General features: G+C 37.6%; 1 protein-coding gene across 1 annotated transcript in view; it reads left to right on the forward strand.

Moving 5' to 3' along the window:
* Positions 1-21,407, forward strand: part of FSIP1 (fibrous sheath interacting protein 1) — a 186,668-nt gene that overhangs the window by 8,103 nt on the left and 157,158 nt on the right. The window contains exons 4-7 of the mRNA XM_006883029.1: positions 1,494-1,587; positions 12,500-12,598; positions 14,996-15,120; positions 18,681-18,791. Coding sequence (XP_006883091.1) covers positions 1,494-1,587; positions 12,500-12,598; positions 14,996-15,120; positions 18,681-18,791 — 429 coding nt within the window. The remainder of the gene's footprint in view (positions 1-1,493; positions 1,588-12,499; positions 12,599-14,995; positions 15,121-18,680; positions 18,792-21,407) is intronic.

The following is a 21,407-nucleotide window of genomic DNA, read 5'->3' on the forward strand; positions in this document are numbered from 1 at the left end:
CTCCCCCCACCGACCAAACTGTGCAGCTCTGCAACTGCATCCTGGCCCATCCTCACCCTTCTGCCCCCAACACTCACCTCCTTGTACCCCCAATACGTTTTTCCCAATTAAAAAAAATATTAAAAAAAAAGAATGAAAACTATATGTTAGGGAGACCATTTGGGTAGGGAGTCTTGGTGATTTAGTGGGTAAGGTGTTGCGCTCCTAGCCCAAATGCAGGCAGTTTGAACCCACCAGCTGCTCGAAAGGAGAATGATAGGCACTCTTCGGTGCAGTTTCAGGATCACCCATGATTTGGTTCTGACTTATTAGAAATTGGGATAGGAAGAAAGCAACACTGATGTTACAGTGCTTTAAATGAAAGGAACAATTTATGTTAATTTAAGGAGAAAAATAGCCTTTCATTTTATTCAATCTTAAAGCAAGTTTTTACTAGTTTGGAAGTTATGTGCTATCTAGTAGAGTATGACTCACAGCGACATTATCAACCACTGATCTGAACCCTGTCCTATCCCATGCCATCCTTACAATATCTGACACACCCAAGCCCATGGCCACAGTTACTATGTCAGCCCACCTGGCTAAAGGTCTTTCTCTCCTTTGCTGCTTCTCTACATTCCCATGCATGATGTTATTACCTCTCCGAGAAATAGCCTTTCCTACAACATGTCCAAACTATGAGAGATGAAGCCTCATCATTCTTGCCTCCAAGGAGCACTTGGAGGTTGCCATGATGCTAAAAAAGCTGTGTCACCAGTGTTTCCCATGCCAGAGGGGTCACGTCACCCATGATGGACAGGTTGTAGTGGAGCTCCCAATGAAGACAGGCTAGGAAAAAGGATTGGCCATCCACTTCTGAAATAACAGGCCTCTTTAAATCTGTCAACTTGCTTGCAAGGAGGAATCATAAATGTAAATGTAATAATATACAGTACTGGTGAAGGTTTTCTAAAATCAGTTTGACGTATGCCTTTAGTTTATAAATCAGTTATAAAGTAGATATACTAATTTAGTAAACTTTAAGCAAGATAATTATCATATGATGATTTATATATTCTATGACTCTACTTGGAAATACCAATGGAAAGACTGTTGCTTGAACAGGACATTAAATACACATTATTATTATTATTTCTTTTCTTTTTTTAAAATCAATTTTAATAAACATTTACAGAGATTTTGGATTTCCATTCATTCATTGTTGCACTTTTCTCCCTGCCCACCTCTTCCCCCCAGTTCGTGCCTCTCCTTGAAAAGTAAAAGAAAAATTCCTTCATTGGTATACAATCCACCCACCCTGAGTACACTCCACTGTGCAACCTTCATTCTGGACTCTTGTTAATATACTTTCTAATTAAAAGAATCACAATGGCCTGCAACATCTTTGTTGTGTAAATGCTGGTGAAAGCCATGTTAAAATATTTTAAAAACCCCCAACTATTAAAATAGCTGCCTTTTTCCTCATAACTAAACTTTACTCTCTTTTTCATTAGTCTGCAAAAACTGGTGCAACTTGGCAAAGTAATGAAGAGATGGAAAATACAAAAATGTTTTTGGCTCTGACTGCAGCATCAGAAGAAACTGCTGGTAAGATTGTGATGGAATTAATTTTTTTTTCATCTTTGAGTAATAGAATATTTAGATTAAACCAAAATTCCAATTCAATGATGTTTTTCTCTTTGGGAGTTTAGCTCTTTTTGAGGAGAAATAAATAACTGACCACATTGGGCAGGATTATATATAGATGACATTGAGTTTAAGTATATGCTTCAAGGATCTTTATTTTATTTGCCCATGGTTGGAGGGGACAGGGCAAAGAAAAAGAATAAATAGGCAAAGCTTGTCTTTATCTTCATTTGCATTATGTGTTCTATGCCTCTCTTGTTGTTGCTGTCTACCATCGAGTCAGAACTGACCTATAGCTGACCTTCCGGTGGGTTTTCAAGAGGCAGTTAACTGAACTGGAGGAGATTGTCCAGCCTTTTCTCACCGAGCAGCTGGTGGATTCAAAACGCGTACCATCGGGATTGCGGTGCAGCTTCTTACCACTGTGCCACCAGAGCTCCCACGACCATTGTATGCAGACAGATCCCTAAATGCCGCAGATTCTTCCACAAGATGTCTCATTTCAAGCTGTGGGAAAAAAAATCCATCCCTAATTTATCCTATTTTTAGCCATTTGACTTAATGAAAAATAAAATTTTAAACAAATGATCGAGTTTATACACAGCTGTGCACTTTAAAATAAAAAAGTTTCAATAATGCTTACTAAAGTAAAACAAAGATTTGTCATAAATTTTTTTAATAATTGTATTTTAACATATGTAACTGTGCATTTCTTTGTAGTTGCATATAGTGTTTTTGCTCCCAGGAAAAAACCAAATACCTTGTAAATTGTCCAGTAGGTGGCAGCATCTAGTTGAAATACCAAACACCAGCCTAAACCCACTGGCCAGTCCAATGTAACTCATTGCTATCTTCCACCAGATTTTTTTTTAAACTTTAATATATATTTTATTTTTCTCATTAAAAATATGCATTTATATATTTTCGTATAGTCATGTATTCATTGCATTCAAATGTATTGTTATTTTCAAAATATACATTGTGTTTCTCACTTTCCTTCAATGATACTGTTTCATACACTCACATATAATTATGTTTTATAAAATTAATCACCATAGGATTATGCCACCATTCCCCTGTTTTTTTCAGGCCCTCACCACATTTTTCTCTTTTTCTTGCCCCTTCCCTTAACCCACCAAATTGTGCGGCCCTGTGATTCTCCCCTGCCCATCCTCACCTCTCTGCTTCCATCCCTTACCCTCTTTCATCCTCTATACATACTTACCCCTTTTACTAGTTATGTATCGTTCTACTAGTTTACTAGTTTTCCTTCTATTTTTATAAAATGGTCTTAAGCATTAATTGTTCTTATGAGACTGAGTCAATTAACTCGGCATAATGCTCTCCAATCTCTCCCAAGTTGTGGAGTATTTGTTTTTTCACATTGTTGCTCCTGAGTGCTATGTAGTATTCCGTTGTGTGAATGTACCACAATTTCCCAATCTATTCAATTGTATTTGAACATTTGGACTGTTTCTATGTTCTTGCACTCTATGAGATTTTTAAGGCTATAAATCTTTGTCAGAGGAAGCTGTCCATATTTCGCTTGTGGAACAGCTGGTGAGTCTGAATTGCCAACCTTTTCATTAATAACTGGACATGTTATACACTATGCTGTAAGTATATTTTAACAGAACCTGTTTGGACTTGAACTTTAAAGATAATTGTAAATATACCAAAATTTACTTTCCACTTTTGTTTCCCTTTAAATAAGTAGAACAGTTATGAATATGAGTATTTTCTTTTTTATACTCTAGTCAATTTTCCTTAACATCTTCTGTAAGAGCTTACTTTAGGGACCTTTTTTTTTGGTAATTGAGTAGTTATTTGGTAATTTCAGTCCTCCTCATTCTCTGCAACATAAATCTATACCAGCTCCCTTCTAAAATATAAATGACCAACAGCAAATAAATGACAAGACAGTTCTTGCTAGGTTGTATATTTAGTTTTTATTTTTGTGTACTGAACACAAATGTAGCCTTGACTCTGAGAGAAAACCAAAAAACACGTTAAATTGATTTATACCACATTTCAATTTTACAATCCAGAGGTAATAATTCTGGCTTAACTCCTGAGACTGTTAAAAGTAATGTACTTTCTAGAGATCTCCAAAATATTTTGAAAGTCTCTCTTAGACATTTATTTCTAGAAGAATTTTATAGCAATCAAAACTCTCTGTAACCCAGAGACATTTCCTTTAGCTTTCAGCAAGATTTTGTTGTTGTTAGGTGTTTTCCACATTCAGCAAGTTTTTGTTGTTCTTAGGTGCCACGGAATCAGCCTGACTCCTAAGGACTTTATGTAAAATAGAATGAAACAATATACTGCCTGTTCCTTTGCATCATAATCTCTGCAGTGCTCAAGTGCTTTGCTAAAACCACAGTACCGGTCTATCCTGTTGAGGGTTTTTCTCTTTGGCCCTTGACTTTATCGAGCATAGTGCCTTTCTCCAGTGACTAGCCCCTACTGCTAATGTTACCAGACTATATGAGAGATGCTTTTTGGCAGTATATGATTCAGTATTCTGTCTCAACACCACAAGTTAAAGTTATGAAGTCTTTATTTTTTATTCCTTGTGCACCTTACACATGCATTCGAGTCTATGTATGACTTGGATCAGGCATAATTTAGCTCTCACAGTGACACTCTTGCTCTGTAGCACTTTATAGAGATCATAGGGAACAGATTTTCCCAGTACTGTCGATCATTTGGCTTCTTGACTGCTACTCCATTAGTGTTGATTGTGGATCCAAGTAAAATGAAATCCTTGATAACTTCACTCTTTCCTCTGTTTATCCTGATGTTTTTATTGGTCCAGTTGAGAGGACTTTTTGCTCTTCTTTTTGTGTTGTGGTGCAGTCCATATTGTAGGCTCTAGTGCTATGTAGTCTTTGAGTTTCATCAGTAGTAATACATCAAGATCTCTTCACCTCCAGCAAGCAAAATTGTGTTATCTGTACTACACAAGTTGTTGGTGAGCCTTCCTCGTATTCTGATACAATATTTTCCTTCATTTAGTCCATCTTCTTGGGTTATTTGCTCATCATACACAGTGAATAGTTATAGTGAAAAGATAAAACCATGCCCCGCACTTCTCCTGATTTTAAACTGTGCAGTACCCCTTTGATCTATTTGAATGACTACTTCTTGCTCTATGTACAAGTTCTTTGTGAGCACTATTAAGTTTTATGGAATCCCCATTCTTTGAAATGTTATCCATAGCTAGTTTAGTCTATAAAACACAGGTAAATATCCTCTGCTTTCAGCCAAGATTAATCTGACTTCAGCAGTGATATCCCCTTGCCCCATGTCCTCTCTGAAAAATGTCTTGCGTTTCAAACATTTCTACATGTACTTATTACTCTACTGTTTTGAGATTATGTTCAGCAAAATTTTAATTGTGTGTGGAATGAAAAATATCATTCTATAATTTCCAAATTCTGTTGAATCACCTTTCTTTGGAATGGAGTGGCCACAGATGTGGATCTCTTTAGTTGATTGGCCAAATAAATGGCTGTCTCCTAAATTTCTTGGTCTAAATGAGTGAGCCCATCCAGGGTTGCATTTGTTTAAAATATTTAAGTTGTTATTTTGTCAATATTTGAAGCATTTTTTTTTTTTTACCAATGCCTTTGGTAAGGCTTGGGCTTCATTCTTCATGGTTCAAGGTAGCATGCGATTAAGGACCAGTAATTCTTAATCACATGCTGCCTTCTGAAATGGTAGAACATCAAGAAATTATTTTTTGATGCAATGACTGTGCATTCCAGCGATCTTCTTTTCATGCTTCTGTTATCATTCCATTAGTATTTTTAAATCTTTAACATCATTCATCCTTAAAGTGGCTGTCCCACCCTCTCCTTTGCTCCAGGTCTTATTTTCTGATGAGGATGGATCTGTTGGGTCAGTGTTGTTTCCAGGTGCTTTCCCTTTATTCGTAGTCTTAAATGTGTGCTTCCATCCTGCTCTAGCCTCTTAGATGGAGCTTCAAGGGAAAAGTCAATGACATCTTATCCCTTTCACCCTGTTCCTTCTCTACTAATTATTCTGTCACACAGGCAGGCTCTCTATTTCCCTCTGCCCCCTTCCCTTCAGTTTACAACATCCACATCTTCAAGTCATAAAACAGAAACAAAGAGCCATTTATCCAATTAACAATCAACCAAATATACAAAGAAAAAAGGCTTTCCTTAGCTTTTTCAAGCAGGCTTCATCTGGTTTCTCTCTTTGCCTTACATACCAGAGTTTTTGAATAAATAGCCTTTACCTGAAAAAGTTCCATTTGCTTGTCAACTCCTCTAACCCGCGTTGGTCTGTGTTTTCTTCTATCACACTGTATTATATCTCATTTATGAATTTTCACTCATTCTGCTACTCTTTTTCTCTTAATTGACATGTTTAATCTATTCACATTAAGTGTGATTATGATCAGGCCTCGTTTGTCGTTGCCATTTTGCTATGTTTCTTTTTCTATCATTTCTGTTTCCTTTCGTGTCTCTGTGTAAAGGACTTCACTTGAAATTTCTTGAAGTTTTGTAGTTTCTTGTAGTTTTTCTTGTTACAAATTCCTTAAGTTCTTTCTTTTCTACGAAAGATCTGATTTCCTTCATAGTTGATAGAGAGCTTTGCTGAGTATAGGGTCCTTGGCTGACAATTGTTTTCTTTCAGCTTCTGTATAAGCCATCCCATTGTCCTATAGCTTGCATGGTTTCCATCCTACTTTAAATGAGTTGTGCTGGCAGTTAAATAAATTATTAATTCTAATTATCTTTAGGTCTTTTAAGTCTAGAAAGTGATCTCCTGGGAAGAGTGCTAATTTTTGTCTCTATTTCAGTTGTTGTTATGTACTGTTGAGTCAGTAATCACTCTTACTCTGAGAACTACAAATACTTAGTCTTGAATACGAATCTATTTTTTAATTTATTGATTTTGAGTACTAAATCAGTAATTTATTCACATGTGCATGTGTGTGAACCTTTCCTTTGCTTTTTGTAACAGTGATTTTATATAATATTTGCTCTTTTGTGACTACTTCTCTAGATGCCACACAGTGTTTTATGAATTTTTTAGTGTTTCATAGTACGCTATTGTGTGAATATACCATTGTTTCTTTTATCCATTCATCCACTGATATACCCTTGGTTTCCTTTTCTTTGCTATTGTAAATAATGCTGCAGTGAGCATGGGTATGCACATCTCCGTGTGTGTCATGGCATCTGTTTCTTTGGGATAATATCCAGTTCTGGTTTTGTTGGATCAAATGGTATTTCTGTTCCCAACTTTTGAAGGGAGCTCCAAACTGCTTTTCATAGTGGTTTCAACATCTTACATTCCCACCAGCAGTATATGAGGGCTCCTATTAATACAGCTTCACAGCCTTGCCACCATTTGTTGTTCGTGGTCTTACTGAACTTTGCCAGGGTAAGGTAATATCTTTGCCAGGTAATAAGGTAATTGTGCTTAGACTTATATCTCTAAAATATCTAGTGTTTGTTGACCATCTGAATGTATTCTTTGGAAACTAGTCTTTAATTCTTAGATCAAGACTTCTTAGGATTATTCTTATAACTTAGTGCAAGTCAGGCTGAATTTTATTCAGATATTTTGCATCTGCATTTAGCAGTTAGATTAGCTGAGTGTGTTCTATGTGTGTGCATATATGTATATGATATTGTGGGTGGAGGTAAATGTTAGAAATGTTTATGATGTATCTGCTTTGTTGAGCTAGCTTAGCTTCATAAAATTAATGGGGATTGATGTGCCCTTGTTTTTGTGCTTTGGAACAATTTATACAACATGGGGATTATCTGTTCCCTTAAAATTTGAAAGATATCACTGGAAAAGCCATCTGGTTTAAATACTTTTTTTGGAGGCAATTCTCTGACTCTTAACTTCTTTTATATTTATGATTCCATTTCGGTTTTGGCAGTATATCTATTGTATCACTGAGAAGTATCCATTTCACTGAGATTTAACATTTTATTAGCATAACATTTTACATAGTGTTCTTTATAATAATCTTCCTTTGTATTATATACTCCCTTTCTTCCAATTTGATATTTTATCTCTCTTTTTAAATACACTTTTAAAAATTAAGTTCTTTATTTTAGATATACAGAAACATTACAAAGATGGCACACCTCTCATGCCCTGAATATCCAATTTCCCCTCTTATTAACATTTTACTTTAGTATGATTCATTTGCTGCAATTAGTGAGGGTGACTCATTATTACTAACTGCAGTGCATACTTGCTTCACCTTTCTTTGGTTTGTGCCCTGTGCCCCCTTCCTGTTCCAGGCGCTCATCCAGGGAACCATGTTACACTCAGTTGTTATGTCTCTGTAGGTTCTTTTTTTCTGTGACAGTTTCTAACTTATTTCTGATGAATTTGGCAATTTTGAGGAGGACTTGTTAGGTCTCTTGGGGAATGCCTCTTATTTGGGCTTTGACTGATGTTTGCTCTCATGGTAGATTGGGATTATATGTTCTTGGGAGGAAGACTACAGAGGAATAAAAGTGCCCTTTTAATATCATCAGTTCTAGAGTGTGCACTGTTAACACGATTCTATCTGAGAACTTTCCACCAAACCCAAGGTCATGTAGCTATGTTCTCTACTGTTTCTTTTGCTGTTCTATGATTTCACATCTTACATTGAAGTTTGTAGTTCATTTGTAGTTCATTGGTTTTCTATGTGGTCTCTTCCTTTCATATTAAGTCATGGGACAGGAAGGTGGGGAACCAAGTTTACCTTGCTTCATCAGCAGTCTTACCTGGTCCTTGACTCTTCTTCTCTATCCCTTTTCCATTATTCGTTAATGGTAATTGGTCTTAGATTCTGGCAATAGATACTCATCTAGTGGGCTTAAAATTATATTCTGCCACTCAGATATACAGAGTTATTTCTACACCTGAACCCAGTTTATGAATTCACTTCTATACTTTTATTTCTGTTCTGTAGAAATAGGGAAAACATTCAAGATAGATAATTTCTAGTTTAAATCTGAATACCTTTCAAGTCAACTCAGTTCCTTTTAGGTAACTGTTTGGTTATTCAAGGTTTCTTTCTATCCTCTGCTTTTCTCCCTTCCTTTTCTCAGAGTGGTACCTGGGCTGGAACGGGCCTAGCATCCTCTCCTCTGATCCTTCCTTTTGTCATAGAAGTATCTTGTCCTGCTTTGATGCTATAAACTTGCTTGGGCATTTGTCGACTTGTGTTGTTTCTATTTTGCCTTTCGGCATTTGCTGATAACATACTCTTCTCTAACCCCCTCATCAGGAGCTTCTGGTTTACCAGAGTTTCTGGGAACTCCTGGATCATCTTCATGCCAGGCAGCTATGGGGAATTTTGTGTGTGTATGGTGTTGGTATGAGTAAGAATTAACTTGATGGTGACTGATTTTGATCTGATCTCCCTGTAAACATGCATCAGTGCTGTAGCTGTCCTGGGAAGGTGTGGAGCCCTCTGTTCAGACCCCTCCTTCCCAGAGTGTACAGGGGGGCAGAGCCTAGCCTGCCCTGGTTTTCCTTAAACTTTTTCAACTGCAAAATTTTGCCTCCATGAGGAAGTGTCTCAGAGCAGCCTCATATAGGGCACTTGTGTCTGCTTTAAATTGACCCTTTCTCATGCTCTTCTAGATCCTCCTCTTTACCTGGGATGGGCTTTTGTTCTCTCTCCAGATGGCACAAAACTCCTTCAATAACATAACCTTCATCTACAAGAGTTCTTGTTAAAGCTCTGTGCCCCGTTCTCTGACTTGTGACCAAACCCATTGCCATCCAACTATTTCTTTAAATTTTATTTTAGTATTTTTTTTTGGTGTGTGTACCATCAAATTGGATCTGACTAGTACAGCAGGAGATTACCCCTCCTTCTCCAGAAGAAAATCTGGTGGATTCAGTCTGTGTACCTCTGGGGTTACAGTGCAGCTTCTTGACACTAGGCCACTACAGCTCTCTGTGCCATCCAACTATTTCTGCCTTATAGTGGCCCCAAAGGTCAGAGTGGATCTGCCCTAGAGAATTTTCGCAGAGGCTATAAAACTTTATATTCTGTGCGCAGTCCTCTGAGCTTTAACTCTTATCCAACTTGCTGCTATCTGCTGAATTCCAACTATGGGACAAAGTAGAAGTGCTCATAGGGTTTCCACTGAGGAAACCTCTTTCTTTACAGAAACTCCTTTTTTATAAGAGCTGGTGGGTTTGAGCTACTGCTGTTGCAATTAGCAGCTCAACACTTAATTCACTAAGTCACCTAGGGCTCCTTCTAATACTATTTTTTTTTATTCTAATATTGTTATAAAACCCAACCCCAACCCACTGTCGTTGGGTCAATTCTAATCATAGAAACCCTCCATCATGTTTCCAAGGCTGTCAATGTTTATGGAGGAGACTGCCCATTTTTATTCCACTAAATGCCTGGTGGATTTGAATTGCCAACCTGTTTCGGTTAACACCCAATACATTAAGCACTGTACCACTAGGACTATACTGTTGTAACAAAAGAAATGCCCATGTCAAGGGTTGCATTTAATTGCCATCAGAGATTGTACAAAGATTCCTTTGTGATGAGTATTAGAATTTAGCTTCTAGGGCACTTGCTTTGTGGGAGGGTGAGGTTGGTACCAGGAACCCTAACTCCATTTTGAGTTTTGACATGAGTTCTGATGCCAGTTGCGTTCTCTCTGACCATAAAATTTACCATGTGGCTGTGCTTAGCAAGTCTGGGCAGGCTCAGAGAACAGCAGTTTGCCTTCAGGAAGAATATAGTGGAGAGCGGATTACAAATCCCAGACAAGCCTAGGGAGGGGCGGCTCACCCTCAGGTTTGCCTGGGGAGCTGGGGAACTTGCCTGGATGTGTCTTGAATGATTTACAGAAAATAAATAGCCAAATGTTATTGAGTTATAATTATAAATAGAGGTCCTGGTGACATGGACTCAAGTCCATGTGGTCACCTGCAGCCAGGAGGCTCCAGCCTGAAAATTGGGCTTCTTTGATTTTTTTTAAAGAAAATCTGAAATTATGTATGTATCCCATCATCGTCCTTTGCTTGATTCCCTAGTCCTCCCTGGGAAGTGATGTGTTGTTTCTGGCACCAGTTATGATGTGAGGAGATGATGGTTTCCTTTGTCTCCAATCAGATAAATAAAAGTGATGGCTGTGAATGCTCACACTCCTTAGGCATCATACTGACAGTTTCTCTCATTCCAGAATAATTATCTGTGTCCTCTTTAAAGGCTAAGAAAAGAGTCTCTGTGGTCCAGTGGGTAAAGAGTTGCTTTGCTAGCCCAAAGGCACGAGCTTTGAACCAACCAGCTGCTCCAAGGGAGAAAGATGGGCAGTCTCCTCCTGTGCAGTTTACAGTCTCTGAAAACACTATGAAAACTGAAGGGCCAACTCTGAGTCGGTTCTGCCTCAGTGACAGTGGGTTGTTGTTGATAGAATATGTTTAGGAGCTGGTACGGTCAGGAACATGTTGTGCTGTTAAACAAAAAGGAATGTGCCTCAGGTGATTGGAAACCACCAGAGGCTGCAAGAAACAATGGGCAGTCTCCACCTGTGAAGATTTACAGCCTCAGAAAAACTCAGTGAGGGGTTGCTATGAGTTGATATTGATAGGACGGTAGTGCACTGAGAATATGTTTGAAGCTGGGTGTGTTTTTTCCCTTAGCACTTTGTGAATCTAGATGCTCCCTAAATGAGGAAAACAGAATTGAGAAACTTTTATTTATATCACAAGTTCTGCATTTTAAATTTAGTGATGTTTGTGTATTGAGGATAAACATATCCTTTGTCAGAATCCTCTTTGTCGTTACGTCCCATCAAGTCAGAACTGACTCATTGCTGACCCTCCAGTAGATTTTCAGAGGCAATAAATCACACGAGAAGAGATGGCCAATCTTTTTCCCATGGGGCAGCTGAAGGATTTGAACTTCGATTGGCGACACAACGCTGTACTTCACCTTAGAGGATGTGCTTCCGTAAGTCATGGCTCCTGCAACATTTTAAAATCTAGTCATGTTTTCTGAGGCAAAATATTTCTGTGTCACAACCTGGTAGATTCTATCATGTTAAGTATATAGATATGGATATAGATATATAGTTTAAAAAACCTATTGAAGTTATTTTCAAATAATTAAGTCAGCTAGCAACAAAATAGGGATCTCTGGTGCCCTGCTCAGTGAAGAGTTGCACTGTACCATCTGCTCCAAGGCAGAAAGAAGGACACTCTCCTCTGGTGTGATTTTCCAGCCTCTGAAATTAGCTGAGTCATTTCCCACTTGATGGTGATAAATACCAAATACGATTTCCCTAAATAAAAAAATAAATTTCAGTGAAACTTGGAAAAAGAAAAAATCCCACAATTTCCTATACACTTGATGAAATCAGCCTTCACAGAAGGATAATTTAACTGCTGAAAGTCTCCAAAACTTTCTTTTTAAAATAGTCTTCTATGTCAGTGACTGATCATCTGTTTGAAATCTGACAGTGTTTACATTGAGGCTCTGAAATAAAACAGCAAAACACAATTACAGTTACTTAAATGTGCATTGGAATTTGGATGTATTATCTTTGGGGAGTTAAATGTGTGATATTTTAACATTCCATTATATACCCTCTTTGCCCTTGAATTCTAGAGAAATACAGCGTGACTATTGTGACTTTGTTGTTTATTTGGGTGTCTCATGCATACTGAAGTAACTGTCATTTCGATTTGGAAGTGACATTGTCTTAAGAAACTTGTGTGCATGGAAGAGGTTAAGAAATATTGGGTCTAATATATAAAAGAAAACTTTACAACCATTGTATACATAATTTATTTGTTTTATGTGTGTTGGTATTGAACATCTGGTTTTTTTTAAAATCAATAGATCATTCTTGCTATGAAGATGAAGAAAGCTTTTCTCCAGTATTTCACACTCAGGTCATTGTAGAGGAGTATGAAAACCATATAAGGGATACTGACCAAGGTATGCTTTGATATGTGTGTGTATACTATCTGTGAAAAATAGCCAGAGATTAAATTATTTTATATAATTTGATCTAGAAATGGGTGGGCTTCTAGATGAAACACTATTGGCCATGGTTTCATCATTGTTGAAGCTAAGTTTTAGGAGTTCATGATGCCATTCTGCCTTCCTTTGAGATATCAATTTTTTTATAATAAGGAGTTTGAAAAATTTGACTGCAAGTAACCAAGTAACAGAAACTTTTCCTTGAACAACAAAACTATTTACTGAAAGAATGATAGCTGTATGTAGCTTTTTTTTTTTTTTTTACCAAGAAAATATGCTATGGTTAGTCATTAAAAGGGAAACTTATTCCAAAATTCTAGGGGAGACTAACTGATCTAATTTGGATCATGTGTCTATCCCTGGTCCAAACTACTACTCTAAACAACCCAGCAAACGTTTGGGGTCATACTAAGAATATGTCAGCTTCTGCTGCCTTATTATCTAAATTAGGAGAGAGAGGACATTTCTAGAGAGAGAATTCTGGCCAGGTAATCCAATACTTTTTTCTTTACAAGTTATTAAAAGTGTATTTGAAGGAAACTTCATAAAAAATTAAATAGTTGCATTTAATTTCAGTTATATTGTTATTTGAAAATATATAAAATTTCAACTGAATGAATAAGCCTTATTTAAGTTTAAAAGACTACAGAACTTAATTATGGGGGAAAGATAATATGTTCTATATCTTAGATGCATTTTGTATATCTAAGGTGGCTACTCATCAGAAAAGTAACTACATTTTAGCTATTATTTAATTTTAAAAATAATTATGAATAAAACTCAAAATTCATTGCTGTCAAGTTGGTGCTGACCCAAAACTGATCCCCCATTGGATTTCTGAGACTGTTAGTTACAGTCTAAGATTTCCCATCTGTCACTAGGAGCTGATTCAAGTTGCCACACTCCACAGCCTAACTCCCTATTCTGTATGTTGTTGTTGATGTGTACATATTATATATATTGTTGTTGTTGATGTGTACCTATTATGTATATTGTTGTTGTTGATGTGTACCTATTATGTATATTGTTGTGTACCATCGAGTCAGAACTGACCTTTAGTTGACCCTCCAGCTGGTTTTCAGAGGCAGTAATTACACGGGAGAGGATTGCTCATCCTTCTTCCATGGAGCAGCTGGTGGATTCAAACTGTGTGCCTAATTGATTTGTTCTTTCCCCTAGAAACTCATAATTTACCTTTGAGTAAAAGAACTTTTTTTAGAGTGTTGGAAAATAATTTAAATACAGAGGTCATCCTTTTTTTTTTAAGCTCGCTGTTGTCATCACAAGTTATTTAATGACTAAATCATCATTGCCTCTTTGATAATTAGCTATAAATAAATACACCAATGGACAATGTCTCTTGATTCTTTTTCTTGATGTAATCTTTCCAACAAAACAAAGGTAACTCATATGTAAACCTTCTCTGGATTGAGCTACTGGCTGGTGTTTTTTCCCTCTTGGATTTTAATGTGGCAATTTATTCCATTATATAGGATAGACTCCTTTTGTGACTTAAGGGAACTCATCCTTTTTATGTATATTTTTGAAACTTTTATAGACTAGTTTTAAAAGTTTTCAGTGTTGCAAGGATAAACACAGTGTACTTAGTTAAGGGAAATTAGAATCTAAAAGAACCTGGTATTTGATTACTCAAGGACTGAAAATCTCAGAGGTTTACTCAACTGTTTAACCAAAGTTTTAGGAAAAACTGCCACACTGAATGGGAATCTATACAAATTACACAAATAGAATGTAACAACCCAAGAGATTTATCCTAGTTCTTGCTTAAAAGACATATTTGAGCAAAAAGTTTGTTGTTAAGTGAAGCAAATACATGTGGGAAGAAATGCCAGTCTTTAGGGAGGTTTTTATCTTTTTTTAAAATGGTAGTTTGAGTGACAATTACAAAACAAATTAATTTTTCATTCAATTATGCATACACATTCTTTTCTATAACACTAATTTTAGTATCAACAATGAAAGAATACTTTCCTTTAGAAAGTTTTGTTTTATATAAGATGAAAATAAAATCTATTTTAAAATCCCCATATCATAAAGGACTTCTAATTTATAGGTGTCACTTGAAGTTCTTTTCATATTTTTTCCAAGGAATCAACCACAAGAAGTTTGATACATGCTAATAAAGAAAAAAACTTTATGAGTATGTTACGGGAAGTTATGGTAGCACATTTTTCTAAGATTAAGTCTCCATTTCTATTAGATTTCTGGTTATGAAATTCAGAAGCTATTTATTCTTTATTTATTTTAGTATATACTTGCATATCCTCTGAGATGGATTTTAACATAATTGGAAATTATAAAAACATTTTGAACTTACTTTTTAAATATTAGGTTTTACCAATGATGTGGAAGGAAATAATTCACTGATCAAATCAGATAAGAAACCTCTCTCAAGTTCAGAAAACACTGGACTCAGGGGAAAACATAACCAGGATTTCATTAAGAGGAACATTGAGGTATGTACTCAGACATTCAGAAGCTACAATGTGTGACTCATTGAGTTGTACTTATTGAGATATTTTTGTTTTCACCACAATACATGCAAAATAGTACGCATAACTGAAAAGCTTTGCGAACTAGTGACATTAACATGTCGCATTTGATGCATTGTCTATTCTATTCTATCTTACTTTATTTTACCCCTTTGCTAATGTGCTGTTTGTATCTTAAGAAATTAACTACTTAGGTAGCAATCTGGAGCTTAGAATTTATAAAATGTTTGTATAGATAATATCCCTGGACAATGATTCCAGATTTTATATTGTATGTTAATAGGGGTATACAAGGAATGAGGTTGATTTTTAAAGCTGTTGACTTTGGAAATTTAAATGTGGCAGAGCAGTTTGAGCTGACGAGATCAGCGGCTGACTGCCCCGTGTGCCTCCCGCCAGCCCTTCTGTGCTGAGCGTTCTGCTGAAGAGCTGGTTTGGCAGGTGCTGCGGCCTGACTCAGCTCGTCCTCAGGATAGATTCTGACTAGGCAAGTCTTTTATTTGGGTAATTTTAATTTGCTGTTGTTAAATGTGTCATTGAGTAGTGTTGTCTAATGTGCCATTGAGTTGGAATCAGCTCATAGCTGTTCCTCCAGTGGGTTTGAGAAGTTATGCTCATGCAATACCTGTACCCAGATCAAGATCCTGCTGTACGAACAGAGCGAGGGAACACAGCCTGGTTTAAAATAAAGGTGTGTTTCAGGGTTATATCCTTTCTCCACACTTAGTCAATCTGCGTACCAAACAAATAACTCAAGAAGCAGAACTCTATCAAGAAGAATATGGTATTAGGATAGGAGGGAGGCTCATTAACAACCTGCATCATTCAAATGACACACTTTGCTTGCTGAAAGCGAGTAGGATTTGAAATACTTCCAATAGAAGATCAAAGACTTCATCCTTCAAAATAGATTTCATCTTAATATCAAAAAGACAAAATCTTTACCACTTGGCCAATAAGCAACATTACGGTAAATGGAAAAAAAGGTTGAAATTGTCAACTATTTAATTTTACTTGGATCCACAATTAACATCCTTGGCAATAGCATTTAAGAAATCAAACTACAGCGTTCAGAAAGTCTGCAGTCAGGGACCTTTCCAAAGTACTGAGAAGCAATGATGTCAGCTTAAAGACCAAGATTTGCCTCATTCAGGCCATGGTCTTTTTTATCACTACCTATGCATCTATTGGTGGACTATTTATCAACAATCTGCGTTATGTGGATGACACAACCCTGCTTGCTGAAACTGAGGAGGACCTGAAGCGCCTGCTGCAGAGTGTCAAGGACTGCAGCCTCCAATATGGATTGAGGCTCAATGTCAAGAAGACAAAGATTCTCACCACTGGACCAATTGGCAGCACCAGGATGGATGGTGAAGAGATTGAGATTGTACACAGCTTTAGCTTGCTTGGCTCCACAGTCAACAGTCTTGGCACCAGCAGCCAGGAAATTAAAAGGTGCATTGCCATGGGAAAGTCTGCTGTTAGGGACCTCTCCAAAGTGCTGAAGAGCAATGGTGTCTCTCTGGAAACTAAGGTGCGTCTGATACAGGCCATGGTCTTCGCAATCACCTGTTATGCATCAGAGAGTTGGACAATGGCCAAGGAGGATAGAAGGAGAATTGATGCCTTTGAGCTGTGGTGCTGGAGAAGAGTATTGAGAATACCATGGACTGCTAGGAAAACAAACAGATTTGTCCTGGAAAGGGTTAAACCGGGTGGTTCCTTGGAGGCAAGGATTCTGAGGCTCCATCTGACATACTTTGGACATGTTGTGAGGAGAGACAGGTCCTTGGAGAAGGACATCATGCTTAGGAGGGTGAAGGGACAGCGCAGGAGAGGAAGGCCGTCTATGAGGTGGATTGATTCAGTGACTGGGATAATTGCGATGGGAGTGTCGGAGACAGTGTGATTGGCACAGGACAGAGCGGAGTTTAGGGCTGTTGTACATAGGATCGCTATGAGTCGCAAGCGACTTGATGACGTATAACAACAATAACAACAATGCATCTATGCTGGACTATGAGTAAAGATGACAGAAGAAGAATTGATGCCTTTGAGTTGTGGTGTTGTAGAAGAGTATCCTGTGAATATCCCATGGACCGTCAAAAGAACAAACAGAAATGTCTTGGAGAAAGTGTGGCCAGAATGCTTTTTGGAAGCCAGGATAGAGGAGTTTTATCTCACATACTTTGGGCATATTGTGTGGAGAAGCTATTCCTTGAAAAGAGACCTCATACTTGAAAAGGTGAAAGGTCAACAGAAGAGAGGAGGACCCTCAATGATGTGGTTTGACACAATGATGGCAGCAATAAATTTGACTATGTCAGTGATGATGAAGATGGTACAGGATGGGACAGGGTTCAGATCGGTTGTCCATAGGGTCTCTCTGAGTCATAATTTACTTGGCACATACCAACAAAGAACCAAATTGCATGAGGGGAGATTCTAACCAGAGGCCTTTGGGTTGGCAGTATAGCCTACTAACTCTGGAGCCTTAAAGCTAAAAACCCCCTGTGCACTTACGTTGTTAGAAAGCTTCACTAGTGAGTGTGAATGAAGCATTAGCAAGAAGAGAGCATGAAATCATTTCTCCCTGTTAAAATATGACATCTTTTCCACAAACAACACATCATTTTCAGGCTGACTGAATTAATGAGTCAGCCTTCTCTTGCCAGTACTAGTCTCTGAGGACTCTCAGTTTTTCTCTGCTCAGCTTTTGGATGACTTTTGCCCAGGACACTTCTTTCCACCCTGATCCCTTTCTTGTCTTTGTACTGAACCATGCCTGTTGATTTACTGTTTCATTTTTCAAGAGCCGAAGTTTCCTACATATAAGTTTTTGATGAGCCCTTCCTACCACTGATACAGACAGAAGCTCTACAATAGATTTTCCTTTCTCCTTTCATCAGTAGCTGGATAGTTGTTTAAACCTCTGGTGTATCTGTGTAATTGATATATGTGGCATGTTGTTGTTGTTGTGCACCATCAAGTTGGAACCGACTTATAACTGACCTTCCAGAGGGTTTTCAGATGCAGTTAATCTCATAGGAGAGGACAGTCCATACTTCTTCCAGCTGGTGGATTTGACCAGTGTGCCTTTGGGATTGCAGCACAAATTTTTAGCACTAGGCCACCAGAGCTTCCTGGATATACCACACAGAAAGTGGCAAAAGGATTCCTTTCAAATGACTCAAGAAATATACTTTTGCAGTGATATAGTGATATTAATATATACATAAAGACATTTTACAACTGCTTATGTTACAGTTATCTATATCTATAATAAAATGTTTGTTAAATGGTGAAAACATAACAACTTCTTATAAACAGTAATATATTTGCTTGAGAAATATACCCATGTGAAAAGATTAATACAAAATAAAATTTCTTAGTACATGTAAAATGCCTGCTTTATAAATCTTACCTTAGTGTGTCTGTACTGTAGAAACCTAAGGTGCCATTTTTGTTTTCCTAAACTATGAATTACTTTGAATGCCTGATGCTTTCTGTTAATTTTATAGTTGGCCAAAGACTCAGGGAACACAGTGGCTATGATTGATAAAGAGAAGAAAAGACTGGCTGAACTTTTGAAGGACTTGGATGATGAAGACTCTGGAATTTCCAGTTCTGAGGTATGTAGAGGCTAATGTTTTATGACCACTACATGTCCTACTTTTGATTTTAATCATGTTATAGACCATCGGAATACATTGTTAATAATTTTAAAGATGATAGGACAGTATTCTGTGCACATCAAAACATTTTCCAACAGAATAAAAAGAAAACATACTGGCAGGGAAAAAAATATTTGGCAATACCATTTCAGACAAGGGTCTCATAACAAAAGTTTATAGAATACTATTTGGCCTCCACAAGAAAAAGACTGATAACACAACTACAAAATAGGGAAAAGACATGGAAAGACTTTTCACAGAGGAAGCTATTTGAATGGCCAATAAACACATGAAGAAATGCTCCAAATCACTGGCAATAATAGAGATGCAAATCAAAACCACAATGAGTTACCATCTCACTCTAATAGCAGTGGCAAAATTTAGCAGGACAGCTAATAAATGTTGGAGAGGCTGTGGTGAGATAGGAACACTTATATAGTGTTGGTGGATTGTAAAGTGGTATATACCACTCTGGAAGGCAGTTTGGCATTTCTTAAAAAATCTGAACATTGAAATTTCCTATGACCCAGCTATTCCACTGCTTGGAGTATATCCCGAGAGAATGAGAACTGAGGCACAAATGGAAACTTGTTCATAGCAGCATTATTCACCATTGCAAGAACATGGAAACAGCCAAAATGTCCAACCACAATAGAACGGATTGAGAAATTATGGTATTCACATGATGGAATACTATGCAGCATGTAGGAGCAATGATTTTGTAAATTACTACCTAACTTGAGAGGGACTGAAGAGCATTATGCTAAGTGAACTCCGTCCCATAAGGACAAATACTGTATAAGATCATTATTGTAGAAATAGATACTTAGTAAGATGCATATGAGGACTCAAGGGGTGGAGAGTAGGAATAAAGGGGTGAGGATGGGCAGGGGGTTATTCATAGGGTTGAACAGTTTGATGGGTGGAGGCAGGGGTGGATTAAGGAAATTGGAAAGACCTAGTATGAAAAACAATGGGTACAGACCTTGTAAGTAAACCAGTATAAAACAAAAAAAAAATTATGTAAAGAAATACTTTTACAAATTTATTTTTACTGAAATTTTCAACTTTATTCTGGATTGATTCATTATTGACCCTTAGAGGATTATTCTGTATAATTACAAAAGTGAGTATACATTGATTATCACAGTACTATGCGGGGGGCAGGTTCTGGATTTTTTTGGTTGGCTGGCTGGAAGCCTCCTGTTGGGAACCGCTGAGAGCCTGATGGGTAACGGGCTTGTGACCTTTTAAAATTCATTTGGGCCCTGAAGCTGCAGGCTCTGGGGCTTGGTTTTAATTGTTTTTGAAATGAACACTCCTAAGTGGTACAGCACTGTTCTGTCATTTCTCTGTATTGAGGTACCTTTGGATTGCTGTAATCCTGAACGTTGTGCCATTGGTCTGTCAAGTGCCATAATGGTTATACATGATTGACAAAGTTTGGTAGAGTTCACAGATTAAGACAGGCTTGGAAGCAGGAGTGATATTCACTTCCTGAACATTGCTGTGGAAGCTCTATGAACTTAGAGAAGGACAATAGTTGTAGAACAAGGTTAAAGTCTTTTGTTTATAGGGTCAGTACTACATGGCACTTGACAACAACAACAACATATAAGCCATGCCCTTGTCTTCCATTTTGGATTTGGATGAAGTGGCTGGACTCTGCACAATGGTGCTCTTGTTTTGGTTGAGGATCTGTGTGGAATATTTGGTGGTTTTTATTTAAGCCTCTTGTTTAGAGTCAACAAGACCTCCAGGAGGACACTTGCATTTAAGGCCAAGCCTTTGTCTCCATTTTGGAGACTGGGTGAAGTGGCTGGACTCTGTATGATGGGCTCTCTTGTTTTGATCGAGGGTCATTGTGCAATGTTTGGTTGCTTTCTATTTAAGCCTCTTTTTTAGAGCCAACAAGACCTCCTGGAGGGCCCTTGTATTTAAAAGTTGGGCTTTAGGGATTATATTTTAATCCCTTTTCACTATATTTTTGAGGAACATTCTTCTAAGTAGTACAGCACTCTTCTGTCAATTTACTGTGCTGAGTCACTCTGGGTTTGTTGTGGCACTGAATCTTGTACCACTGGGGTCTCAAATGCTGTAATGGCTGCCCATGGTGAACAGTGTTTGGTGGAGCTCCCAGTTTAAAGACAGGTTTGAAAGCAAGAGTGGCATCCACATCCTAAACCACGTGTCTCTGGAAACTGTGAACTTGGAGAAACACTAGATCTAGAGAGACCTCAGGTAATTTGTTCATAAAGTTGTGTGCGACTCATCTGCAGTCAAAAACAACAACAACAACAACAACAACAACAACAACAATCAGCACAACAACCTCTGCCTGTAATGCCAGTAATGGGGTTAGTCACTGAATGCATTTTTCTTTATTTTCTGACATTATACATTTTTTTGTAAACTATATCAAGGTATTTCCATACTTGATAGTTCTACCTAGGTTGCCCTTTCTGTTAGTCTGTGTGTGTTCTGTTGTGCATAGGGTTTTCAGAGGCCTGCTATTTCAGAAGTGGGTGGCCAATCCTTCTTCCTAGTCTGTCTTAATCTGAATGTTCAGATTTA

This window comes from Elephantulus edwardii, unplaced genomic scaffold (assembly GCF_000299155.1).
Source record: "Elephantulus edwardii isolate Elephantulus edwardi_28Jun2011 unplaced genomic scaffold, EleEdw1.0 scaffold00026, whole genome shotgun sequence".
NCBI lineage: Eukaryota > Metazoa > Chordata > Mammalia > Macroscelidea > Macroscelididae > Elephantulus > Elephantulus edwardii.